The 23,094-nt window shown below is 39.1% G+C and overlaps 1 protein-coding gene across 1 annotated transcript in view; it reads right to left on the bottom strand.

Moving 5' to 3' along the window:
• Positions 1-23,094, bottom strand: part of BRCA2 (BRCA2 DNA repair associated) — a 34,996-nt gene continuing 11,902 nt past the window's right edge. The window contains exons 10-26 of the mRNA XM_063127721.1: positions 22,819-23,087; positions 21,059-21,154; positions 18,948-19,017; positions 17,354-17,766; positions 15,774-15,967; positions 13,997-14,184; positions 12,519-12,689; positions 11,912-12,269; positions 10,081-10,236; positions 9,823-9,967; positions 7,763-7,881; positions 5,974-6,175; positions 4,493-4,659; positions 4,272-4,410; positions 2,611-2,867; positions 896-1,042; positions 1-618 (exon numbers count right to left, since the gene is read on the bottom strand). Of these exons, the coding sequence (XP_062983791.1) occupies positions 1-618; positions 896-1,042; positions 2,611-2,867; positions 4,272-4,410; positions 4,493-4,659; positions 5,974-6,175; positions 7,763-7,881; positions 9,823-9,967; positions 10,081-10,236; positions 11,912-12,269; positions 12,519-12,689; positions 13,997-14,184; positions 15,774-15,967; positions 17,354-17,766; positions 18,948-19,017; positions 21,059-21,154; positions 22,819-23,087 (3,709 nt within the window). The remainder of the gene's footprint in view (positions 619-895; positions 1,043-2,610; positions 2,868-4,271; positions 4,411-4,492; positions 4,660-5,973; positions 6,176-7,762; positions 7,882-9,822; positions 9,968-10,080; positions 10,237-11,911; positions 12,270-12,518; positions 12,690-13,996; positions 14,185-15,773; positions 15,968-17,353; positions 17,767-18,947; positions 19,018-21,058; positions 21,155-22,818; positions 23,088-23,094) is intronic.

Below are 23,094 nucleotides of genomic sequence, written 5' to 3' on the forward strand. Positions count from 1 at the left end.
CTATTTCCGTTTCCTTTGCCTTTGCAACTTCCTGCACACAGCTAATGAACTATTTGTCTCCTTTGCAGGAGTTTCAATCTCCTCAGTACTGTCCTGCAATATATTTTTTGTAATAGCATACTGGAAAGAATTATTCCTTAGTAAAATTTGGTGGGGTGAATCACTGCATACCTCATACATAGTTTCATCCATAGAAGCAATCTCTCTCTCTACGGGAAAATTACTTAAGAGGGCTTGTGTATTTATCATTGCAAGTTCCTCATCAGCCACAAAATTATTCTCAAGAGGGAAGTCAGTCTCATTTAACGTTGTTTGGGAAGGGATTTTAACTTTACATTCTGTTCGTTTCAGTAACTGTTCATGCTGGGTACCAGAACTTCGAGGTGGTTGAAATGCCTTTTTCAAAGATGGAGAAATAAATGTACAGATTGGTTTTACTGGTGGAGGGGAAGGTACTTGACAGAGCAGGTCCATTGCTTTTCTCTTCTTACAGTTCTTAGGAGTTTCTTGTAATTCTGGTGTTATTTTTTCTGAGCCTAGAGAAACTGGTGCCTTTGAATTTAGCTTCCCAAGCATCAAAGGGCTATGATGCCTCCGTTCACTGCTAGGAGTTGCAATCTAATTTTAAGAAAGGGGGAAAACTAATTAGTTTTACATTCCCTCAGTTATTTCTATCCACTAAAGACATATGAACTAAATATTACATTTCTCTTGAGGTTTGTGTGCTTATTAAAAACTTCCTTCATCACTATCCCAGCAAGCATTTTTATCAGATATTAAACTGATTATATTGGTAATATTAACACCATAAGACATTTTGGTTACAATCCTAAACACATTTATAGAAGGACTTCAGAATAAATATGTGTAAAAAGTGTACTGTTAATACACTTACTGATTGTTTATTTGCTGCACCAGTTTTCCAAGGAGAAGAAAAGGGATCCAAGCCATATTGTTTAGGCAAGTTAAACACTTGTGGGCCATCTACTTGAAGCAGGTTCATCAGTTTGCAATGTGCATCTTTGCCAAAGCAGCTATCATTCTACAGTACAAAAAATAGCTTTAATTTTAAAAATCATGATTTTGTTTAAGATTATTAAATGCTGTTTATATATATGTGTGTGTGTGTGTATATATATATATATATATATATATATATATATATATATATATATATATGTGTTTAATACATTAAGTAAATACATACAGTAGGGTTGGATTCAGATTTAGATGTGCACAACTGGGCTGTTGGAAGCAAACACTCCTGCACCATCCTTCCCAAATCAGCTGCTACACAGAGGCTTGGGGTCACCTCCCACACCTGAGCCCTTCTGTCCACAGAAGACAGATCCTGGGTCCAACCCAGTATGCTGTAGACTACCTATCCTGGTTAATTCAACTATTCAAAAACTCATCCCATATGCACATATGAGAAACCAATTCAGACAAAACACTAGCTCAGTGGGTGTCTAAGGGTAAGTGCAGCGAGGATCAACATTGTGGGAACATCCCTCCCTAGCATGCTCTACTACAGAGATTTAAAAAAGGGACATGTGACACGAAGGAGACCTATAGCTATGTGTATGCATATGAGGCATGGGTGGGTGAGGCACATGAATCATTGGCATTTGAAGATGGGAGTTTACTGTCAAATGAAGAGAATTGGGCCTTTGAGGATCCCATCAGCTGGTGAAAGGCTGTTTGAACACAAGGGAAGTTCGTGGTACAGATTTGCAATCCACAGAACCAGGCAAAATGGTTGAAGAGTATTTTCTTATCTGGAATAAGTTTGCCTGGAAAAAAACATGTGACCCTTTGGACCATAGATATAGTTGTGAGCAATGCCTATGATGGGCAGAAAACAACCCCCCAAATCACAGTAATTCCATATATTTGTCTGAAAATGGTGCCTCTGCATGAGCGGCTGAACATGTGTATGTTCTCTTTGTGCCCAGATCTCTTTGTGCAGGCCCTCCTTCTCCATACATAGAGTAGCCAGGTGAGTAATGTATGACTAGAGCTTGTATCTGTGATCAGCAAGTTCATGCATTTTTCCACGAGTGTCTTAAGAAAGCCAGGAGAGCTTATATGGACAAAAAGTCTTAATTATTTATCCCTGTGGAAACTGCAGCTGTCACCGCCCTAGAAATATTCTTTTGTAGAAGAGTGGATATTAATTTATTTAAGAAATACATATTGAAGTATATTGTGTTCTACAAGTAACTGCCTTTGTTAAATTATTTGGAGGCTGCAGAAGACATCCTATTTCTGGATGGAGACAGGTTGCCAGGAGCACGTAACAAGAATTTGCTAAGATATCCAGAGGCTTCCCATAGCAAAAGTACTTTTGATAAGGAGCATCTTTCACAAATACCTGTCTCTCTGTCTAGATGTTGGTGCTTGTTGATTTTATTAATTTTTGCTTTTTATCAGTGTATGGATTTTTATTGCATGAGATTTTATTGTGCAAGCTGTCTTAAGCTCTTCCCTTAGAGGGAGCTTTCACTGTCTGTGGTGACAGCTACGTAAAGTAGTATTTTAATGGCCTGAGTCCGTTGGATAGACAAGAACAACATACCTAACTATTCCACTAGAAAATAATTATTTTACCTCTATAGTATATTTCAGTTCATTAAATATTCCTTGAAGATGGTTTTCCTTTGGATTTGAAGAGAACGCAGAAAGACCTCCAGAAAATAAAGTGGGAATGCTTGATCTGAATTCAGGTCGCCATTGAAGATTTGTTGCAGAGATCAACACAGAAGGAATAATTATGTCCTCAATAGCAAGCTGCTTAAGATCTGTACAGATCTGAATTGCTATTAGAGTATGACTTTTATCTGACAAGTACACCAATGTAGAGAAACCTATATCGAAAAAAGTATAACTTTTAACTCCAGTTTTTTAAGTTAAACGTTAACATCTAAACTTTTATATCTTAACAAAGTTCAAAATAAAAACAAAACATAAAATAAGGCACAATTTACTATCATAGAAATTTAATTTGTTTTCCCCCTCCCAACTACAATCAAAGGAGTCCTAGATAAAGTGGATTCTAGTCTATGAAAGCTTCTGCCATAGTAAGGGTGGAATTCTATGTCTCTCGTGTGCTCTAAAGGGTGGGGGAACTCTTGGGCAGAAAAGGTAATAGTTGAAAACTGGGTCTTTCTGTCAACAGAGGAAAACTGTTGGGTTTCATTCTTTATAGAAGATGCCACATGACTCTTCTTTCCAGAGAAATCATTAATGTTTAATAAATGTTTGTACTGCTGCTTCACACAAGAGCAAAAACAATCATTTTCGAAGTAAATAATGTAAACAAAACTAGGAAGATGGTAAATCTCTCCTGCATGGACAGATTTGGCAGAGTAAAAATGAAAAAAACTACTGAGATTTTTGTTCCCATTTTTAAATCTTCAACTTTTAACTCCACAGCAGTAAAAAAATGAACGAATTCATATATGTATTCTGTTCATAGCATGAATTTGGCAGAGAAACCCAAATGGGACTAGTTTAATGATAAAAATGAAATGCAAGTGACTATAATTAAAATCAGGGACAAACATACAGAGCAATTATCTCCTACCACAGTCTTCCCTAACTTAGTGTCTTCTACATGTGCTGGACAATACCTATCCTCATAATTGATTTCTGTTTGGCTCTCTCTGAAAACATGTAGGAACACTAAGCAAGATTACTTATTTGGAACATGTTAAGTAACTTGAAGTTTTCAGAAATGGCTTAGTTACTGGACTGACCAGTATTTCTCCATGACATCAAGTGTAAATATACTTATTTGGTTGGCAAGAATAAATATCCAGAACTTGAGAACTGAATACATAGCAGAGCTCATGTAAGAGCGTATAAAACAGTAGTACAAGATCATTCAAGTGCAGTCACTGGATGATCCTTCTGCAACACAGATTGGTGCCTCATAGAAATGTGTGAAGATTTGCCAGTCCCTGAGAAGTCCAGAATAATAAATACAATACATGAGCTATTGTGTCATTTATCATGCTTGACCTTAAAAGTCAAGATATTTTCCTCTCATTCCAATTCTAAATATTAAAAAATCCATGAGTTTATGTTGGGATGAGAAGTATAGGCTTTAACAGCTTCCATTAAATTTAACCAGATTATTTTTAGAACATACTCCATAGCTGAAGTGTAAAAAATATTTTTTTAAAAAATTGATTTCTATCAAATTTAAAACACATTAAAACATATTTGATTTTTATCTGCAATACAACTAAACACTGCTTGCAACATACCTGTTCCTCTCCTAAGAGAAACTATATATCCCACCAAATCCACTTCAGAACAGGCTGGTTGGAAAGAGGGTCCTAACAGTTCGCTGAACCTCAGACACTCCCTTGGTTGGTAAACTTGTGATAGGATTTCTTCAGAGACCTAATAAAATTTTGAACAATAACATTGAAAAAAGATACTTAAACTTTGAGCCGAATTCACATTTAAAGGTCATAATACTTACTGGCAGCTGCAGATACTGAGTTTTCTTGGTAGCTGTAAGCTGAATATTGGTAGTCTCAGTCTTGCTTTTGGACTGCGATGCACCTAACTGGAAGATTCTGTACCGACCTCCTTCTTTTAGAATGTTACAGACATCTGATGACGGCCGCCAGATGTTTAATATAATTTCTAAATTGTAAAATTAAAATATATATCAGACTTGAATATAGGTCATCCTTTAGAAAGCATATGAAGTACAGAATCATTTACATCTGGGCTATCCAATAACACTGCAACTTATTTTGATTTTTTTTAATGCTAGTATTTACATATACAGCATCCAACGCTGCCCATACATTTCCACTGATTAAGTTGTACCACCCAGACCCACTGCTGGCTAAACAGGAAGCTAGAGCTGCCTAGAGTAATCCTGGAAAAGAGTGAAAATGATCATTTCTGAAATGGACAGGCCAGCAGAGATCCCTTCTGAGGTCTGCTGGCCTTTGCAATTCTGGAAATGACCATTTTAGCTCATTTCTGGGATTGCTCTATGAAGCACTAGCTTCCTGTTGTGCCGGCAGTGAGTCCTGCTGGCACACTGGCAGCATTGGATATTATGTTATACAGCTACAGTTACAGAGAATTCCATGGGGGACATACACTAAGTTCAGATAATCAAGAGATATGACATTTAATCACATACTCTTTCTCTGCTTACTCATGCCTTCGCTTCAGTTTGTAAGTCCCTTGGCGAAGGGCATAGGCATGCGCACGGGGTGTACCCAGGCACATCCGAATGTCTCCGGGGCTGCCTCTGCTTCACACACACACACTGCTCAAATCAGTGCCTTTAAAGAGGACAGGAAAACACTTTCCAAAGCCTCTGGAAAGTGCACAATTCCCCTGGGCACGCTAATGGAGGCCCCAGAAAGTGCACTTTCCTGCCCTCACTGCTCTGATCGGGGCCTTAAAAGCCCTGATTGGAGCATTGGGTGGGGGCAAAAAAGCGTGCTTTCCCCTCCTCCACTCCAATTGGGGCCTTTAAGGCCTGACTGGAGTGGAGGAGGGGGCTCTGGAAAGTGCATAATTCCTCTTTGCCACACTAATGGCAGCCTCAATTAGCATGGTGGGGGAGAATTACGCTTTTTCTGAAAGCTCCAGAAAGTGCACTTTTTCAATCCCCACTACTCCAACTGGGGCCTTAAGGCCCCAATTGGAGCAGTGGGAAATGTGAGAGAAAGTGAACTTTACCCAGAGGAGGGAAAAACGCACTTTCTGGGGCCTCCGGAAAGTGCGTAATTCCCCCCTGGATGCACACCCTAATGAAATGTGCCTATGGCAAATGGATATGTCATATTTACTCTTTGCAAAGCATCATATACAATGAAGATAGATGGTGCTATAAAATAAATAACAATAACAACAAACTAAACAGATCTATTATCTTGCCTTTCTAGTGCCTGTGTACCACTTGGAGAGGATTAGGATTCTGATCATACTAACCTTTTTCTTTTTCTTCTTTTCTGTAATCCACAATTCGCAATTTGATTAGAGTGGATACATCCCTCCTACAGGAATTGTGTTCCTCCTGTTCAGTAGATTCCACGGCCTTCCTGAATTCTGCTTCTATCTGTGCTTGTTTTTTGTCATTTACCATCTGTCTATGATTATTCAAGGCTTTTAACTGCTCCTCACTGAAATAGCTCTGCAATTACAATGGTAACATTTGATCATATGTCTTCACCAATAAATATAGAAATCCCTATTTTATAAGTTCCAGTTATTATTATTATTATTATTATTATTATTATTATTATTTACATTTTTATACTGCCCAATAGCCGAAGCTCTCTGGGCGGTTCACAAAAATTAAAACCACAATAAAACAACCAACAGGTTAAAAGCACAATTACGAAATACAGTATAAAAAGCGCAACCAGGATAAAACCACGCAGCAAAATTGATGTAAGATTAAAATACAGAGTTAAAACAGTAAAATTTAAATTTAAGTTAAAATTAAGTGTTAAAATACTGAGTGAATAAAAAGGTCTTCAGCTGGCGACGAAAGCAGTACAGTGTAGGCGCCTGGTGGACCTCTCAAGGGAGCTCATTCCACAACCGGGGTGCCACAGCGGAGAAAGCCTTCCTCCTAGTAGCCACCTGCCTCACTTCCTTTGGCAGGGGCTCACAGAGAAGGGCCCCTGTAGATGATCTTAAGGTCCGGGCAGGTACATATGGGAGGAGGCGTTCTTTAAAATAACCTGGCCCCAAACCGTTTAGGGCTTTAAATGTCAATACCAGCACTTTGAATCGGGCCCGGACCTGGACTGGCAGCCAATGAAGCTGGAAAAGGACTGGCGTAATGTGATCTCGCCGGCCAGTCCCTGTTAGTAAACGGGGTGCCCTATTTTGTACCAGCTGAAGCTTCCGGACCGTTTTCAAAGGCAGCCCCACGTATAACGCATTGCAGTAATCCAAGCGAGAGGTTATCAGAGCATGGATAACTGTAGCTAGGCTATCTCTGTCCAGTTAAGGGCGTAGTTGGTATATCAACCTAAGCTGATAAAAGGTGCTCTTCCATAAAACAAGATGGTTTTTGCTTCTTTTTTTTGCTTCTAAATCTTATTATGTATTAGCTGCAGAACCTAAAAGTCTAAATCAAGTACTGGTGTTATTATATCAAATCATGTCTACAAAAACTCAACTGAAATTTCAGTCACGCCACTACTGAATTGTTATAAATTGGTTCAAACATTCAAAAAAATAAAATCATCTTCGCAATGATTCTTATTGTTTGTTTCTAATATGAATGCCTGACTTGCATCTTACCAACAGCTCCATCCACAAGCTCGATAAACCCAGGTTCTTGTATGAACTTGCACTTATTTTCCTGATTTGTAGGAAATTGAATTAACAATATATTCATTTTACCTTGAAAAGAATTCACAAGAAACTAGCATATCTTAGGTTTAATTTCAAATTCTACTCAACTCCCCACTTCTCTCCCATCCTTCCACTTTGTGATCAAACTCCAAGAGGACACATGGGCAAGAGAGGTAATCCAGAAAATGGCATTCATACAGATGGTATTTATGCTCTAATTTCGAACATGCATCTCCACACACATATAACCACCCCAACTTGTTCTGAATTTCATTTTTGAGACCCATAATTTTCATTTTTAAGACCCATAAACCCATTAGCTCTAGACGTCATAGTTAAAGATAGTGAGGGATGTCATGATGTTGATATAAGAGTATAAATAAGTCTAGGACATGAAACACATCCTTACCTCCATGTAAGCTGGATCAGCAGCTTTAAGGATTGCTTCGTAAAGGTCTGCACCATCTTGCAGAGAGCGAATTTGCTGTCTTGTTAATGCACGGGATCGCAGCACTCTTTTGCCTTCATCTATTTTTAAGAAGTTTACTTAAATTTATAACCCATTCCAGGTAACAACTATAAAGAGGACTAAAGACTACATTAAAAATAGAATAAAATCAGATTCAATTAAAATGCCAAAGAACCAATTTCCACCCTCAAAATCCAGTCCAGATAAGCCTAACAACTATTCCAGAACTGGAATATGATTTTTTTTTTAAATTAAATTTAAAAATCCATTTTAAAAAAAATCATTGATTTTTATCTATTCTGAAATGGGATACAAGAACAGGCCACAACTTTAACGGATGCAGGGGAAAGGCAAGGCACGGGGGAAAGGCAAGGATCTTGTTGTTGACTCAGATTTTGCTGGAAATGCTTGACTCAGCTTGCCTGCTGGGGCAACACCACAAGGTAGTGAGAAATAGTTGCTGACCACTTGCCCTGCTCCTGCAAATGTCGCTTGTGCATCTATAAGTGTGGCCGTGGGGTAAGAACCTGGGTTGGTGTAGCCCATGCCCCATAGCTCTGATGCCGTTAAAAGGGCTTTTCTGAATGAGGGAATAGGAGTCTCACCCCTCCACTCATCTAGCAACTGAGTTTTCTGCCTAATACCACCACCACTAGAGAAGTGCATAGCTGAAATTATTACAAAAGCAAAAATTCTTGTGGAGGAGAATTAGGAAGGCAAATGAAAGACCAAAGCAGTCAATCATGGTACTGGGTAAAATTCCTTCTCATCCCCATCAGCTCATGGCTAGCCCTGGATCCATAGAAGTGTCAATAATGCCAGGTTTGAAACCAAATGGCCAGGTTTCAGAAAACCTTCCTTTTGTTTCTGAAATCCACTCAGGTAGAGTGTCCATCCCCAAGCATGGGAGAGGAGGCTGGCTGATGCAGCAACAAGGCAAAAGACAAACAGTGGTGTCTCACTTATCCAATTCCCATCATTAACTTCTCCTCCACTTCAGTCCAACCCAAAGAAGCCCATCCCTGAAAACAGGGACTCTAGGTTCTCTCCCCTTTCTTGTGTCCAGCCACCTTCTGTAACTCATTCCACTCAAATTGAAGTTTTATTCAATGGCAGCACCCTGTAGAACACAGACTACAATAGTAATACTATTGTGGCTAGATGAGAGCACTCCTGAATGAAAGCACAGCATTGAGTCCTGTATGTGGAAACTTAGTTTGTATGTGAACAGAATGTATGTTGGAGAAATGCAGGTATTGCGTTTCAGTGGACCTGCCTTCCATTGGAAGCAACTGTATCCCTCTTTAAATTGCCTCATATATTGTATCATCTGCAGGACCCATTGCTGACTGTTTATTGTGTGTACTAGGTCTGCCTCCTATAAAGTATTCTCAAAATTAGTGTTTTTTCTGCCATCTACAGGTGTTACTAAACTACTTGATTTCCACTCACACATTGATACCCAGTGCTAGATAGCTGCTATTAGCGGCATTAACAGGATGACAAGTCAAGAAAAGGTAAGGCAAAAATACAAATTTGTGCAATATGTCTAGGCATATTACAAGAACGAGTATAAAATTACTATTTAAGATTGTCTTTAAAATCTTTGAGGTATTTCCTCTAAGAAGAAAATACACAAACCTACCAAAGCCCCAAAAGGTCTGTCAAAGAAACCCAAGTTATGTTTATAAGATTAAATACAAAGAAAATACATGCTAGTGCTGTTCCATAAACACCTGCGTATATTTTGCACAGTATTACAACAGGTAAGTTTTTCATGCTTTTGCAAGCTGTTGTAGAAGCAGCTCATTTTTTAATTTAGTTCCACTTTTCTAATGCAACACTTTAGTACAAAGTGCAACACAGGCCTTCCATGAGTAGAAGGACACCTTTCAATCCAACCCACAGAATATTATTGGATAAATTCAAATATATCTATAAATCATAATTGAGACTCCAGTCAGTGTACTAAAAATGATTAAACAATATTGATACTTTACCTTCATTCTTTTCAAATTCAGCTTGTATTTTTGCAAGCAGTGTTTCTAGGGTTTTTTGGCGGTTCTCTGCATGTTTTGCAGCTTCTCTTTCTTCAGCTCGACAGTTACGAAACACATAGGATCCTGTTGATACTTTTTCCATCCACTGCAATAAATATTCATAGAAAATTAGTAGCCACCTACATGGCTTTAGATTTGTGTTACAAGGAAATTAGCAGAAATGACTGAAAGTAATCATATTATATTAAAGTACTTTACCTGTGTGGGATAAATTCTCTGAATAATGACATCAATGCAACCAACAGTCCCACCATCACTAAGGAGTGATGATAAAGGCAAAGAGAATGGCCGGGGATCACGATAATATCCTAACTTGGCATACCATCGAGCACGTCGAGTACTGTTAGCTGAAATCTAAAACAACATGATTAAACTTCTGTAAACATAGTTGTTATAAAGCAGCCAAGTGGTTCTGTAGATACTTACATATATAAAGGTGCAAGCATCTACCACACACTTATAGGACCAAGAGTTAGGGCGTATTCGGGCAACATATTAGCCAACCCTGTGTGAATAGTCCACCCCATGGATGACTATCAGCATGCCGCGCTGGAGTGACATGCTAACAATCATCCATGGAGTAGATTATAAACACAGGGTTGGCTATAGCTCTCCCCACTAAATGGCGGCGCTGGTTCCCTATTTCCATATCGGGCTGCAGCAGAGAAATATCTATCAGGGGCTCCTTGCTGTTATCGCCCCGCTGGCTCCTTTAGCCATTTGTTGTGTCTCCCTCCACCACGCTGGGCTATCCATTTGGAAATGGGGATTCTCCCAACTTCATTTCAATGGGGGTAGCCTGGCGCGGCAAAGGGAGAGGCTTGCCTGATGGGTGTCTGCAACGAGGCGAGGGCGGAGGGATGCTGTCAGGAGTGTCTCTCCTGTCAGCATCCCTCCACCCTTGCAACACATTGCGAAGGAGGCGTTGCTGATTATTACTCCGCAATGCCTCCTTCGCCATGTGTTGCGAGGGCAAGGGTGGAGAGAGACACTCTCAGACAGTGCCTCTCTCCACCCTTGCCCTCACAATGCATGGGGAAGGAGGTAGAGTGATACCATCCCCTGTCAGGGGATGGTATCCCTCCGCGACGATGCCTTCCCCATTTTTCCTATGGCAAGGGCAGAGAGAGATGCTGTTGCGAATGGAGGGTGGGATGCAGGAGGATGCACTTACTCCTCCTGCGCCCTGCCCTGTGTTCACCACAAAGTGCTGGTGACTGGAGACGGGGACGCTAGGAGTTCCTGCCACTCTCAAACAGGAGATCCTAGCAACCCCCATCCCCAGCACTTTCCCTCCATGGCGGGAGTGGGGGTAAGGGACGGCAGACCACCCAGGGATGGCATGTACCCGGTCCTGGGAAACGTGAGGAGACGCCGATCGTGGCACTCCACGCAGGGATGGAACGACCGGTGGTTCCCAAGTGCTTCTTGGGACAGGATTATTTCCCTTGCCTATACAGCCCCACTGGGCAAAAACAGCAGGAGTGTCTGCTGCTTTTACCTTGCAAATCTCTAGGCATGGGAAATAATCAACAGAGCCCACCACATGACACGATAATCAGCAGTTGTGCAGATAATCAACTCTGCACACCGTTGATTATTTGCATTAGTTATTTCAGGAAAATAACCAACACAATAGTCAATGGTTGACTCTTTAGTCTACTGTGGACAATTTAATCAACCGTTGACTATTGTGTTGTCTGAACCCAGTCACAGTTTTGGATAAACTCTGCAAGCAAGTGACATTGAACTTTACAACTTATCAAGTGAAACAGATAGCCTACACACATTTTCAACACGTACTTACTGTAGTGTTTGTGCTGTACATTTTTTAAAAAAGAGAAAATAAAAGGCCCCAGTCTATAAACTTACAATCTAGAAGATGACTACAATAAGGAAGGGGTAAGGAATTGAAATTGATGGAGAATGCATTTTTCCCTGTAAGCCACCATCTATTCCTAAAGCAATATATAAAGAAATAGTTGCAGCTTGAAATATAATTACTTAACTAAAGCATGTTTTATTTTACCTTTAGCATAAGGGATTCTGGCGCTTCCAGTGGAGTGGTTGCATCTGGCGAACCCACAAGTTCCGCCCCATGTACAACTATCTTCTGGCCTACCATCAGCCTCTGTCTATTCAACAGCGATTGAAGACGAGGGTCCAAGACAGCCCTAATCCCATACCAACCATCTGTAACTTCAACCACTGCCACATCTTTTTTGCTTTCCCCAGCAGTGTTTTTATTACCACAGATTTGAGACATATTTGCACTTAATGATATGATTTTAGAGATGCACAATATCATTGTTTTAGCAGCAACATCATCTCTCTCTGTTATTCTTTTGATGGCTGATCGATGACTTTTGTCAACCTCCACATCATACCTTTCAAAAGAAAAAAAGTGCAATAGGTTCAAATTAGATGTGGGAGAAGAACGTTTTTAGAGGCAGTAAACTGCTAACATACTAGTACTCTCTTTTAAGGAACAAAACTACATTTTCCTGTGACAGAAGAGATGTATGTAATTGAAGAAATAATTATAGTTTAAAACTAAAAACTTATTAAAAATCAAAAAGTGTATGTCAAGAGTCAATGCAGAAGAGTCATATTCCAAATTTGAAGCTGTAATATACCTGTACTTTAGCTGAAGTAGTACTCTTTCTGGTGTCAAACATTTATTGGCAAATTCCTGTGGAAATGCAACTTCCATTGCTGCCAGTTTCCATATGATCCACCTATAATGGTTGTACACCCAGGCTTTCGAAATTAGCTTTTGATCTACACCAGGTGTGTCACACAAAGCTCTGTGCAAAAATATCAGAATATTCATCAAGTTATTAAAAAGTAGGCCTGCATAGTTACCTATAAAAAGACTACCCTTAAAATGATATCATAACAGCGCAACTTTTTAAATGCCTGTTTGAGGAGACCTATTACAAATAATCACCAAAAGTCTGATCCATAACCAACATGGCATTCTTAAGCACCTAAACTAGGGTGGCCATATGAAAAGGAGGACATAGCTCCTGTATCTTTGTTGTATTGAAAAGGAAATATCAGCAGGTGTCATTTGTATATATGGAGAACCTGGTGAAATTTCCTCTTCATCACAACAGATAAGCTGCAGGTGCCCTGCCGTCTTTTAAATCTGGTCACTCTAGTATAGCTCTTGCACCTTTAACTGTTGTGATGAAGAGGGAATATCTTCTCCATATATACAAATGACACCTGCTGAAATTCCCTTTTCTATGCAACTGTTAAAAATACAGGAGCCCTGTCCTCCTTTTCATATGGTCACCCTACTTAAACATGGTTAGGAGCTCAGGAATGCCTCCTGTGTTCTTCTTCAAATGTTTCCGCTTTCATTTTTGGATCTAGCCATGGTTCTGTTACACTTGTCTCAGCATCTTTTAAGCCACAGTTAGCTCCAAACCACTGTCATGCAACCAGGGAACCTTACATCTGCACCAATTCAGCCAATATTAATTTTCTTTATAGCTCTCATCCATTAAAATGAAAGACTTAAAAGTGCTGAATCATGGCTTTCTATTTACATTTGGATCAGAAACTACATATGAAAATAGCAGCAAAACAATTATAATAATTTTAAAGCATCTCTAGCATGAATATCAACACGCACAAGTAATTAATCTTCTTACATAAGAGTAACTTGTAGCAATAAATTGTAACTGGCTGTGCTAACATTCATCATCATCATCATCATCATCATCATCATCATCATCATCATCATTTTATTTCTTTCTTTAATACAGATTTTTCAAGTGAAGTAGATGAAAAGGAGCATTTGAAGAGGATTAGCTATTCCAAAAAGCATATAGTTAAGTTTTTATAGATTTAATAGAATTCTATCTGGTTTAATTATCTGCAATGTCCTGATCCTATTAATTATAGTTTCCCAGAGAGGTTTACAGAGTACACCGCTTTGGAATTTCTAATATATTAAGAAGAAACAGTTTCTTTGAATTTTCTTTGCATCTCAAATATAAAAGGTTCTGTGTTTCAACATTAAAACATTCACTGATAGGTTCATAACTGTAACATTTAATAACAAGTCCATACTTAAAATGAACATGGTCAATAGGATGGATACCTGTAGAATTCTTCTTTTCCTGCTGTTCCGTCATCACTAGGGATAAGATACCCTCCATCAGCCAACTGAATTCCATGTCTTTCTAGGAAATACTGTCTACTGAAAAAGTCCTGGATGATAAATTGAAAATCTTCTGCATTTCTGCTGTTAATTTTTAGGCACTGCCTGGAAATGCCAAATGCATACAACTGCAAGGGTGAGAGACAGGCAGAATACTTTAATGTTATGAAACATGACCATTACAATTTCTTATAAATGATTACTTGTATTTCTTGAAAGTTTGAAATCCAAGATTATGAAGTCAGGGTAAAAGGGTTCCAAAGATTTGAGTTCTTTACGGAAAATACTCTAAAAACAATTCTTTGAAGATTGAATGTTAGAATTGTAACTTTTAGGTCTGAGGAAAGTCCAGTAAGAAAAATGATATACAGTAATCAAGTCTCAAACCATGAGGGTATTTGTATTCAAACAAATTAGATCTCAAGATATGGAACAGAGGTATAGCCACACATTGGATAGATTTGACATCTTCCACAAACGGGCTTTCATGGAAGAATTGCAGAAAGAGCCCTTTGAAATCAGATAGTGATGAATGACTACAATGCCCACTCAAGCACTAGAGATCCTAAATCAAGGCATAATGCTGAGGAAACACATAGGTTCATGGTCAGGACCAGCATCCCATTTGGACCTAATAACAAACCATGATTTATTGTTACAGGAACAAATTGCAGCTAGTATTGGACTTGTACGTTCCCACCTAACCTCTCTTCCTCCAGCATGACTCTGTTTTTGTCTCTGTTTCAGAATAAGTTTTTGTCTCTGTTTCAGAATAACCAGTTATACGGCATGCATACTATGCATGCAAATTACCCCTATGCATTAGAATCCTGGGGCCTCTCTAGACTCCTTCTTTCCGCCTCTGAAACGCTTTCACTAGAAGGGCAAAAAAGCCCAGCTGACAAAATGCAGGGAGGGAAGACAAGGAGGCGAGGATTGCCTCTAACACTCCTCCATAGGATGCTTGTAAGCCTTTGAGTTCAGGCTTACAAAAAACACACATGGACTGTGATCAGATGATTATATATATTTATTTATTACCCTCTTGGCTTGATAAGATATAAACAAAGATTTTGCCCATGCATTTAGACTCTTCAGGCTGTTAGCCATCAAACGGAAAGCCTCTAATGAACCATGGTTTCCCATTTCATCCAAACTATGAAAATACTGACCTAGTTCTCATTATCAAAACAAGCCAACGTGGGCATTTCCCTAATTACTCACCTCGGCATGGCTTGTTGTGTCATCTGAACCCAAGCAGTATGGTTTCTCTGAGGCTGAAACAACTGTATATAACTGTTCACATATTGTTGGATTATTTCAGTTACTTGCCCCTCAAACAAGCCATGTTGCCATGGTTTAGATGACATGACAAGCTGCACCGGGGGGGGGGGGGGATTAGGTTAAAGGTTCCCAGCCCACACTGCCAATTTAAACAACCCACTGTGGCTTATTTAACTCACAATGGCTTGATTAATTGTGTGAACTGGCACACTGTTATTAGCTCCAGAACAAGCCAGCCTCCAAAACTTCAAACTGCAGTTTAGTAGATGTAGTAGGGTGGCTTGTTCTGGAGCTAGTAACAATACTTTCCCAATATGGATGAAATGGGAAACTGTGATTCCTGGTTGGATTATTTGCACCATAAAGAGGCTGCGTATAGGCAAATAATAAGCTGAGACAAGTTTGTCCAAACCAGGCCATAGAGTGTAGGTACCTGTTCACTGAAGTAAGCATGAGGCAATTTCTCTTCCACTGCAACTTTCAGAGGAACTCTGCAGGGAGCAGAAGACATTTTTACAAGATACAGGCTGCCAGGTTGTGGGTGGATTCGTTGCTTTTGTTTTTTCATAATTCTTATTTCTTGTAGATTTCTGGCATAGTGAAGATTTGCTATTATTTTTGTTAAATCTGTTAAGAAAAATACTAATCAAATCCTAATAAACATTCCTTCATTTAAATTCCAATCACACAAAGGTTGCCTACGTATGCCAGCTGCTGGGGAACATGAGTGGGAGAGTTCTATTGCACTCGGGTCCTGGTTGTGGGCGTCCCACAGGCATCTGGCCATTGTGGGAACAGACTGCAGGACTAGATATGCATTGGGTCTTATCTGGCAGGCCTCTTACGTTCTAAAGAATATTATTGCATTTTAGATTTCACCACTTCTAAATATCAATGCAAATAGAGTCTTAAGATATTTATATAATAAATGCACCCAATATAATATCTAATAGTTGCTGAATTGTTGTTATTGATATGCTTGTCCTTACTTTGACATCCAAACCAGTGTTGCTATTACTGAATACAGGATTCTGAGGTAGCAGCCTAATGACACAATCTTCTAACATTCACCACACCACCATATAGTGCCTTGTATGTTGAACGTACACAGAACTATGCCATATGCATAGACTATACCTATTTAATGGTGGGTACAAATTATTTAAAACTCAGGGGAGATGTTTTCCATATGAGGAACTAAGACTGAATTTTGAACTAATGGAACAATATTTGATATCCGAGCAGCAAATATTACACTGCTTCTTGTAAATCACCTCCAGCATTTGCATTAGTAGTATAAAAATGCAAATAAAAATACATATTTTAATGAGTACCAGAGTTTTACAGAATAACTTCATCTGTGAATTCTCCATTCATGCCCTTTCTATAGTCCTACATATGGGAGAATAACTTTTATCAGACACACAGGAAGCTGCCTTAAACTGAGTCGGACTAATGGTCCATCTAGCCGAGTATTATCAAGACTGACTGGCAGGGGATCTCCAGGGCTTCAAGGCAGGAGTTTTCCCTGCCCTAGCTGGAGATCGAGTCTAGAACCTTTTCGAAGCAAAGTATGAGCTCTATTGCCAAGCTGCATTCTTTCCCCTGAGCCACGGCCATTTCCCAATTAGAGGCCTAATCAGGTACCATGCAACAATGCTAGCTTCCTTCACGGCATCCATGTCCATGGCAGTGTTGCACAAATATCAGTGGAGATTACCAAGTTCTAGGAATACCTCTTTATTCCAGAGCAGCAAAAAAGGAGCTGCCTTTTGACTGAGGTGCTTGAGGTTAGAAAAATTATTTGAGTAGAGGGGAAGGAGAGCCTCATGTTCTAGAATCTAATCTCTAGAAGTATCAGCAACTTAGCCTGCACACATATAGATCCAATATGTGGAACTGTACCAGCCACTAAGTAGATCATCTTTACAGAAGCCATTTGGCAATAAATGCTCACAATAATGTTCACAAACACTTGCCCACACAAATACCAGAAATATACATCCAACATACCTGATTTTGCATCTTCACATTCCCAATCCACAGCTGATATTTGTGCAGAATTATCCTTTTCTGGTTCAATGGTGCTTTCATGATCCTTTTCAGGATTAAGTTCTTCTATTCTATTAATAACTTTGTTGCCCAGTAAGACAGATTCTTTGCTGATACCTATTTCATCCTGAGGAGCACTTGATTTTGTTTTGAAAGGTGGCACAAAGACTTTGACAGGTTGCTTGGCTCTATGATAATTTTCCATTTTCTTGCTTTCATCAATGGAGACTTTACTAAATGCAGTAAATAAATCTGATCTACTTGAAGACTGTTTTGAAATATCTTGCTGAAATCCATCAGATTTAGACCGTTTAGGATCTTGATCAGGAGTAGTAAGATTTGGATTCAGGAATTCTTGCCGTTCTTTTGTAGAACTGAACAGATGAAAATATTTTGAAATGAGCAAACTCTAACAAAAATAAGTCCTTTTATTCTTTGAAATGGCTGTCACAGATTAAGCAAACTTGATAACTACAAATATTACACCTCTATTTCATTTTGCTGGATGTCTTTGGGCATGTCTACACCAAAGCGATTTCTGGGACGGGGGGGGGGGGGGGGAGGATCATGGGCTTTCTGGCTTCTGTGATCCTCCCCCAGGGTCGATATGCCAGTGCGATGTCCTGGAGAGAAAGAGGGACATCCGGCACAGCGTGTGTGGGTTTTTTTGAAGGAGGAGCTGGTTGCGCAATTGCGCAGCCCCGATCCTCCGATTAACGAATTAAATAATAATAATAAAATTAAATAAAAGCAGTGCCAGCCATCCTGGGGATGGCGAAATTGCTCCCCCCCCCCAACTCTGATGGGCACTGAGTCACCCTGTGCAGCTCCATGCCCATTTAAAGAGCCCTGCTACTCGGAGGTAGGACCAGGAGCACTGGCCACAGTTCTCGGGATGGACCTGAGCGCAGGAAAAATGGAAAAACCCCAGTTTCAATTATGATTATTATTTTATTTACATAGCACCATCAATTATCCTGGGGGAAGTCTCTGGTCGTGCCCCGTTGACCCCGGTATACCCTGTGTGTCATTTGGATGCACAGGGACGACCTAGAGACGATCCCGGGATAAATGAATTGTTTAGACATGCCCTTTAATTACATTAATAAACGTGGTCATTCCTAGACAAATGTAATTTGTAGCATGGACAAATCAAAGGAAAACCTAGGCCAAGGACATTTGGCGCCTCTCACTATACTTTTTTCAATTATTTCTATTTGCATTTCTATCCAGCTTCATCACATGCTATGAGTAGCTTATAAGCAAACAAGTTATATAAAGTGTATACAATCCAGTAACTAAAGCCAAGCCATGAGGGGCATGCTAAATCACTTTAAAAAGTGATCCAGAGAATTCAATGTTCAAGTAAAGAATCTGAGGTTTCTCTCCACATACCCACAGCTTTCTGTGCTACTGGATAGGCTGCTTTTGACACTTAGGTGAATTTCAAAAACAGCTACAGTTAAAGCACATGGAACTTGTATTTTGAGAAAAGAAGTCACACAACATATATGCAGCTTAACAGGTATCTAGACTGAAACTAGTCTATTCTTACCTAAAGGGGCCACAGATTACTGGCTTTAAAGGGATATTGAAGGTAAACTTTTTTCTGTCATTCATTGTACCTGAAGAAAAACAATTCGTATATCCAAGTAAGTTGATTTTTAAAAGAATGTAGATTTCAATAGAAATACACCTACAAATCAATTAATTTACTTCTGAGTTAAATATATATATATATATATATATATATATATATATATATCTCCTGTGATTCTTTTTATCACTTAGTTTGGATTTCTAGGTTTGTAATAATTAATGGAAAATAAAAGTTTACTGAATTGCAATACAGTAACACCCTTCACCCCCTCCCTGAGCCCATTGATGGCTGGAGTGGGTTAGGATGAAGTGGAAGTGGCTTCATGGCAGCTTCTGCCTGCAGAGAGAAGTTCCATTGATGGTATGCTCCACTGTGGAAGAGATCCCACTGTACCTGAACAGGTGAAAAGCCTCTCCCAGAGGTTCTCCTGTCCGTAGCAGCAGGCAGAAAACACTGAAACGCGGCCACATTGGGTCCCTCAGCTACACAAACCTGGAGCCCGTGCAATGAAAAAGGGGGAAAACTCCACCCCATGTGTTCCATCCTGACCCATGTTACTTGGGATGTGACGGTGGATCCATTTCTCTGATCTTCCCTAGTTCCACTCTGAATTTGATTGTTAGCAACAAAGATATGGGGTTGGATCCACATTTACCCTGGATCAAGTGCACTGATGGAAGTGAACTTTCCTGCCCCTTCTTTCATGGAGCAGCTCCTCCAGCCCCCTGAAAATGCAACACAGAGAGTCAGTAGACTCTACTGAATGGAATGAGCTGCAGTGTGTGGGGGAGGGGGGAATCCCCAAAAGTTAGGTGAAGGACCTTCCACAAGCAGTTACCCTCCTCTCGCAGAAGGTCCCTACCTCTTGTGGAAGGCAGATCCAACCCCTGGTTTTCACAGCCTTATTAAAGATGCAAACAATTACTGTGGAAATACAGCTTTTTGTTCTTGGAATTCTGAAATATACATTTTGTTCCTGGAATTCTACTACCTTTTCTAAAACATTGCAAATGCTAGATACAAAGAAGGGTGTTTAATCACCATGTAGACAGAAGAATTTCAGCAGATGCAACCTCTCTCAAACCAACATAAAAAAACCTGCACTTACAAAAACAAATGTCTTATATAAGTCTACAGGTAGAGGAGCATTTTTACCTTAATTCCACTCTATAGCATTTAAAATAGATAAATAAATAAATAACCTATTTGTTGCCTACTCATAAAAAGCCACAGTAGCACATATGTAGCAGTGATCTTGCAAAGTCCTATGATAAACAGCTTATTGTTGAGATAATGGCTCAGTTCAGACAACACGTTTCTCAGCAGTGGTTTTAGAACTCCATGGTGGAGCTTTTATACCTCTATTGAGAAATGTGTTGTCTGGCAGGAAAATTCCACGCAATGGTGTTGTTGTTTTTAAAACACTCCACTCAGAATATCCATGCTGAGCAGAGGAGAGTTCCTGCACAACTGTTGTGTTGCGTGTTATGTGGTGGCCTCTGTGGAGTTTTCTATTGCATTGACTTTTCCCACTGGCTAGAATTCCCTGTCAAGAATGGCAAAAGGAGTGACTGCCACTCTAGAAAAGCCGCCAGGATTGGTTTTTTGCAGCAATGGCTGATGGGATACCATCAGGAGGACCAGGGGAGGAGAGAGGGCAGAGGAACTGTCAATCAAACGTCACGATGGATTTTACTCAACTCCATGGTAGTCTACAGTCACACAATGGTGGAGTTAGAACATGTTGTGTGGGGAGTACCCTGTAAAGACTCAACTGTTGACTGGAGTTTTCACACTGTGTTAACTAACACTGTGTTGTCTGAACTTAGCCAATGTATATGAAGCACTTTGAATGCTTGAAATGAAGGATATAAATGTCAAGCATCATTACAATTCTACATACATAAGGCATGCAACTCCATGAGGGTAAGGACAATCTGCAAAATAAGGTGCTCCCATAGGCATTGAGCAAGTTTAATGATGTCTTAACACGTTTGAATGACTAAAGTGAAACTACAAGTATGGCACTTTTGAATAATGGATGTAAACCTAAAAAACAAAATTACCATCTGGAGTACTTTTTGAGGCTTTCAAAGATGATCTGTTTGACCTGTCTGATTTATCAAATTCAGGCAGCAATTTTCTTTTAATGGAAGGTTCTCCTAAAAAGCAAACATTATAGAACATTTTGAAAATGAATGTTGAACAAATATAAGGTTCTGTTCAATATCTATAACAGCTGATATTACAACTGTCCTACTCTACTAAAATGAGTTCTCTTCATCTAGGAGAGGAGGTCTTTAAAAAAAAAGGCTTACTAATATTTTGGTTCTATTTCAAAGTCAAAACATAGAAAACATTGACTTTGAACATATGACTACAAATGTTCTCAAGAACATTTGTTAAGTGAGCCACTGTAATTCAATCTCTCAGGCAAGGCCTTTAGAATATTTTAGCAAGTAAACATTTTTGAAAGGTCATTTATTTATTATTAATTAATTACATTTCTATATCGCCCAATAGCTGGAGCTCTCTGGGCAGTTCACAAAATTTAAAACATTCAAAGTATAAAACAACAGTATAAAACCATAATATAAAATACAATATAAAAGCTCAACCAGATAAAAACAGCAGCAATGCAAAATTACAAATTTAAAACACCAAGTTAAAATTTATTATAGACTGTTAAAATGCTGGGAGAATAAAAAGGTCTTCACTTGGCGTCTAAAAGCATATAATGTAGGTGCCAAGCGAACCTCCTTGCTATTCTAATCCACAAGATTATTTTAGTGGAATGGGAGTCATTACCAGAATTCCTTTTATTGGATTCTTTATTATGATTTTTAGCTCTAATTTACATCCTGATCCAGCTATTCTGGTTGTTTGACATATATATGTGAAATATTAATTTTCAAAGTATTTGTGAAATAAAATGTTTAGATTAAGATTTTCTTTTAAATCATAGAGAAATGCAAGAATATTTCACATTTAAATTTCAAGAGTGGAAAATGTACAACCTTAATGGTGCTGCAACCTTATAACTGGTAGTAAGTGTAGCTAATGAGGAAACAGCCATGGGATTGGGCATCTGAAGAAAAGAACTGTCATGTGTGTGGGCATAATGATAATGATGATAATTATATATACATATATATATATATCCCGCCTCTCCCTCTGGATTGAGGCGGAGAACACTAAATAAAATATAATACATAAAATTAGTTAAAAGAGCATATAAAACCAGTACAATATTAAAATAACAATCACAGCATATTAAAATCCTTAGGTTTAAAATTCATCTGGGTAGGCCTGCTGCAAGAGACTAGTCTTTATGGCTGTCTTAAACTCAGAGAGAGCACTAAGCTAACAAATCTCATCTGGCAGGCCATTCCACAGTATGAGGGTGGCAGTAGAAAAACTCCTCTGGGTAACAGTTGTCAGCCTAGTTGTGGCTGACTGGAGTAAACCCTTCCCAGAGGACCTGAGCGTGTGGGGCAGATTATATGGGAAAAGGCGATCCTGCAGGTAACCTGGACCCAAACCATGTAGGGCTTTAAAGGTAATAAGCAACACTTTATACCTCACCCGGAAACTAATTGGCAGACAGAGAAGTGATTTTAAAGTTGGTGTAAGCTCTCCTTCCTCCCACCAATCCTCCCTTACAAGTGCCTCAACACCACATATCTTTGCAAATTTGGTTGAGACCATAACAACTTGTTCCACCCTAAAGGCAATAATCTTGTAGTAAATTAAACTAAAGTCATTGGCAATGCTATCGCGTAAATGCACAGGATCAGAGTTAAAAAAAGAAAAGAAAGACACCTACCAAATGTATTTTCTTCTTCCATATGCCTTTTTCCAGTTCTTGAATTTGACAGGAAATTATTAGTTCTCTCAGAACTCAAGATAGATTCTTTTTTATTTTTCCGTATTTCTGAATCAATGAGATCATCATCTTTCATGAAGGCTTTAGCACTTTCCGAAGCTTCTATTTCCAAGTAATTTTCTGGAGTCTGGGTGTAGTCAGGAGAGTGGAAATCCAGATTTTCTTTTGTTACAATATCAAATTTTGTTGCATATTTTGTTTCCATTCTACTCAGGC

This window comes from Elgaria multicarinata, chromosome 5 (assembly GCF_023053635.1).
Source record: "Elgaria multicarinata webbii isolate HBS135686 ecotype San Diego chromosome 5, rElgMul1.1.pri, whole genome shotgun sequence".
NCBI lineage: Eukaryota > Metazoa > Chordata > Lepidosauria > Squamata > Anguidae > Elgaria > Elgaria multicarinata.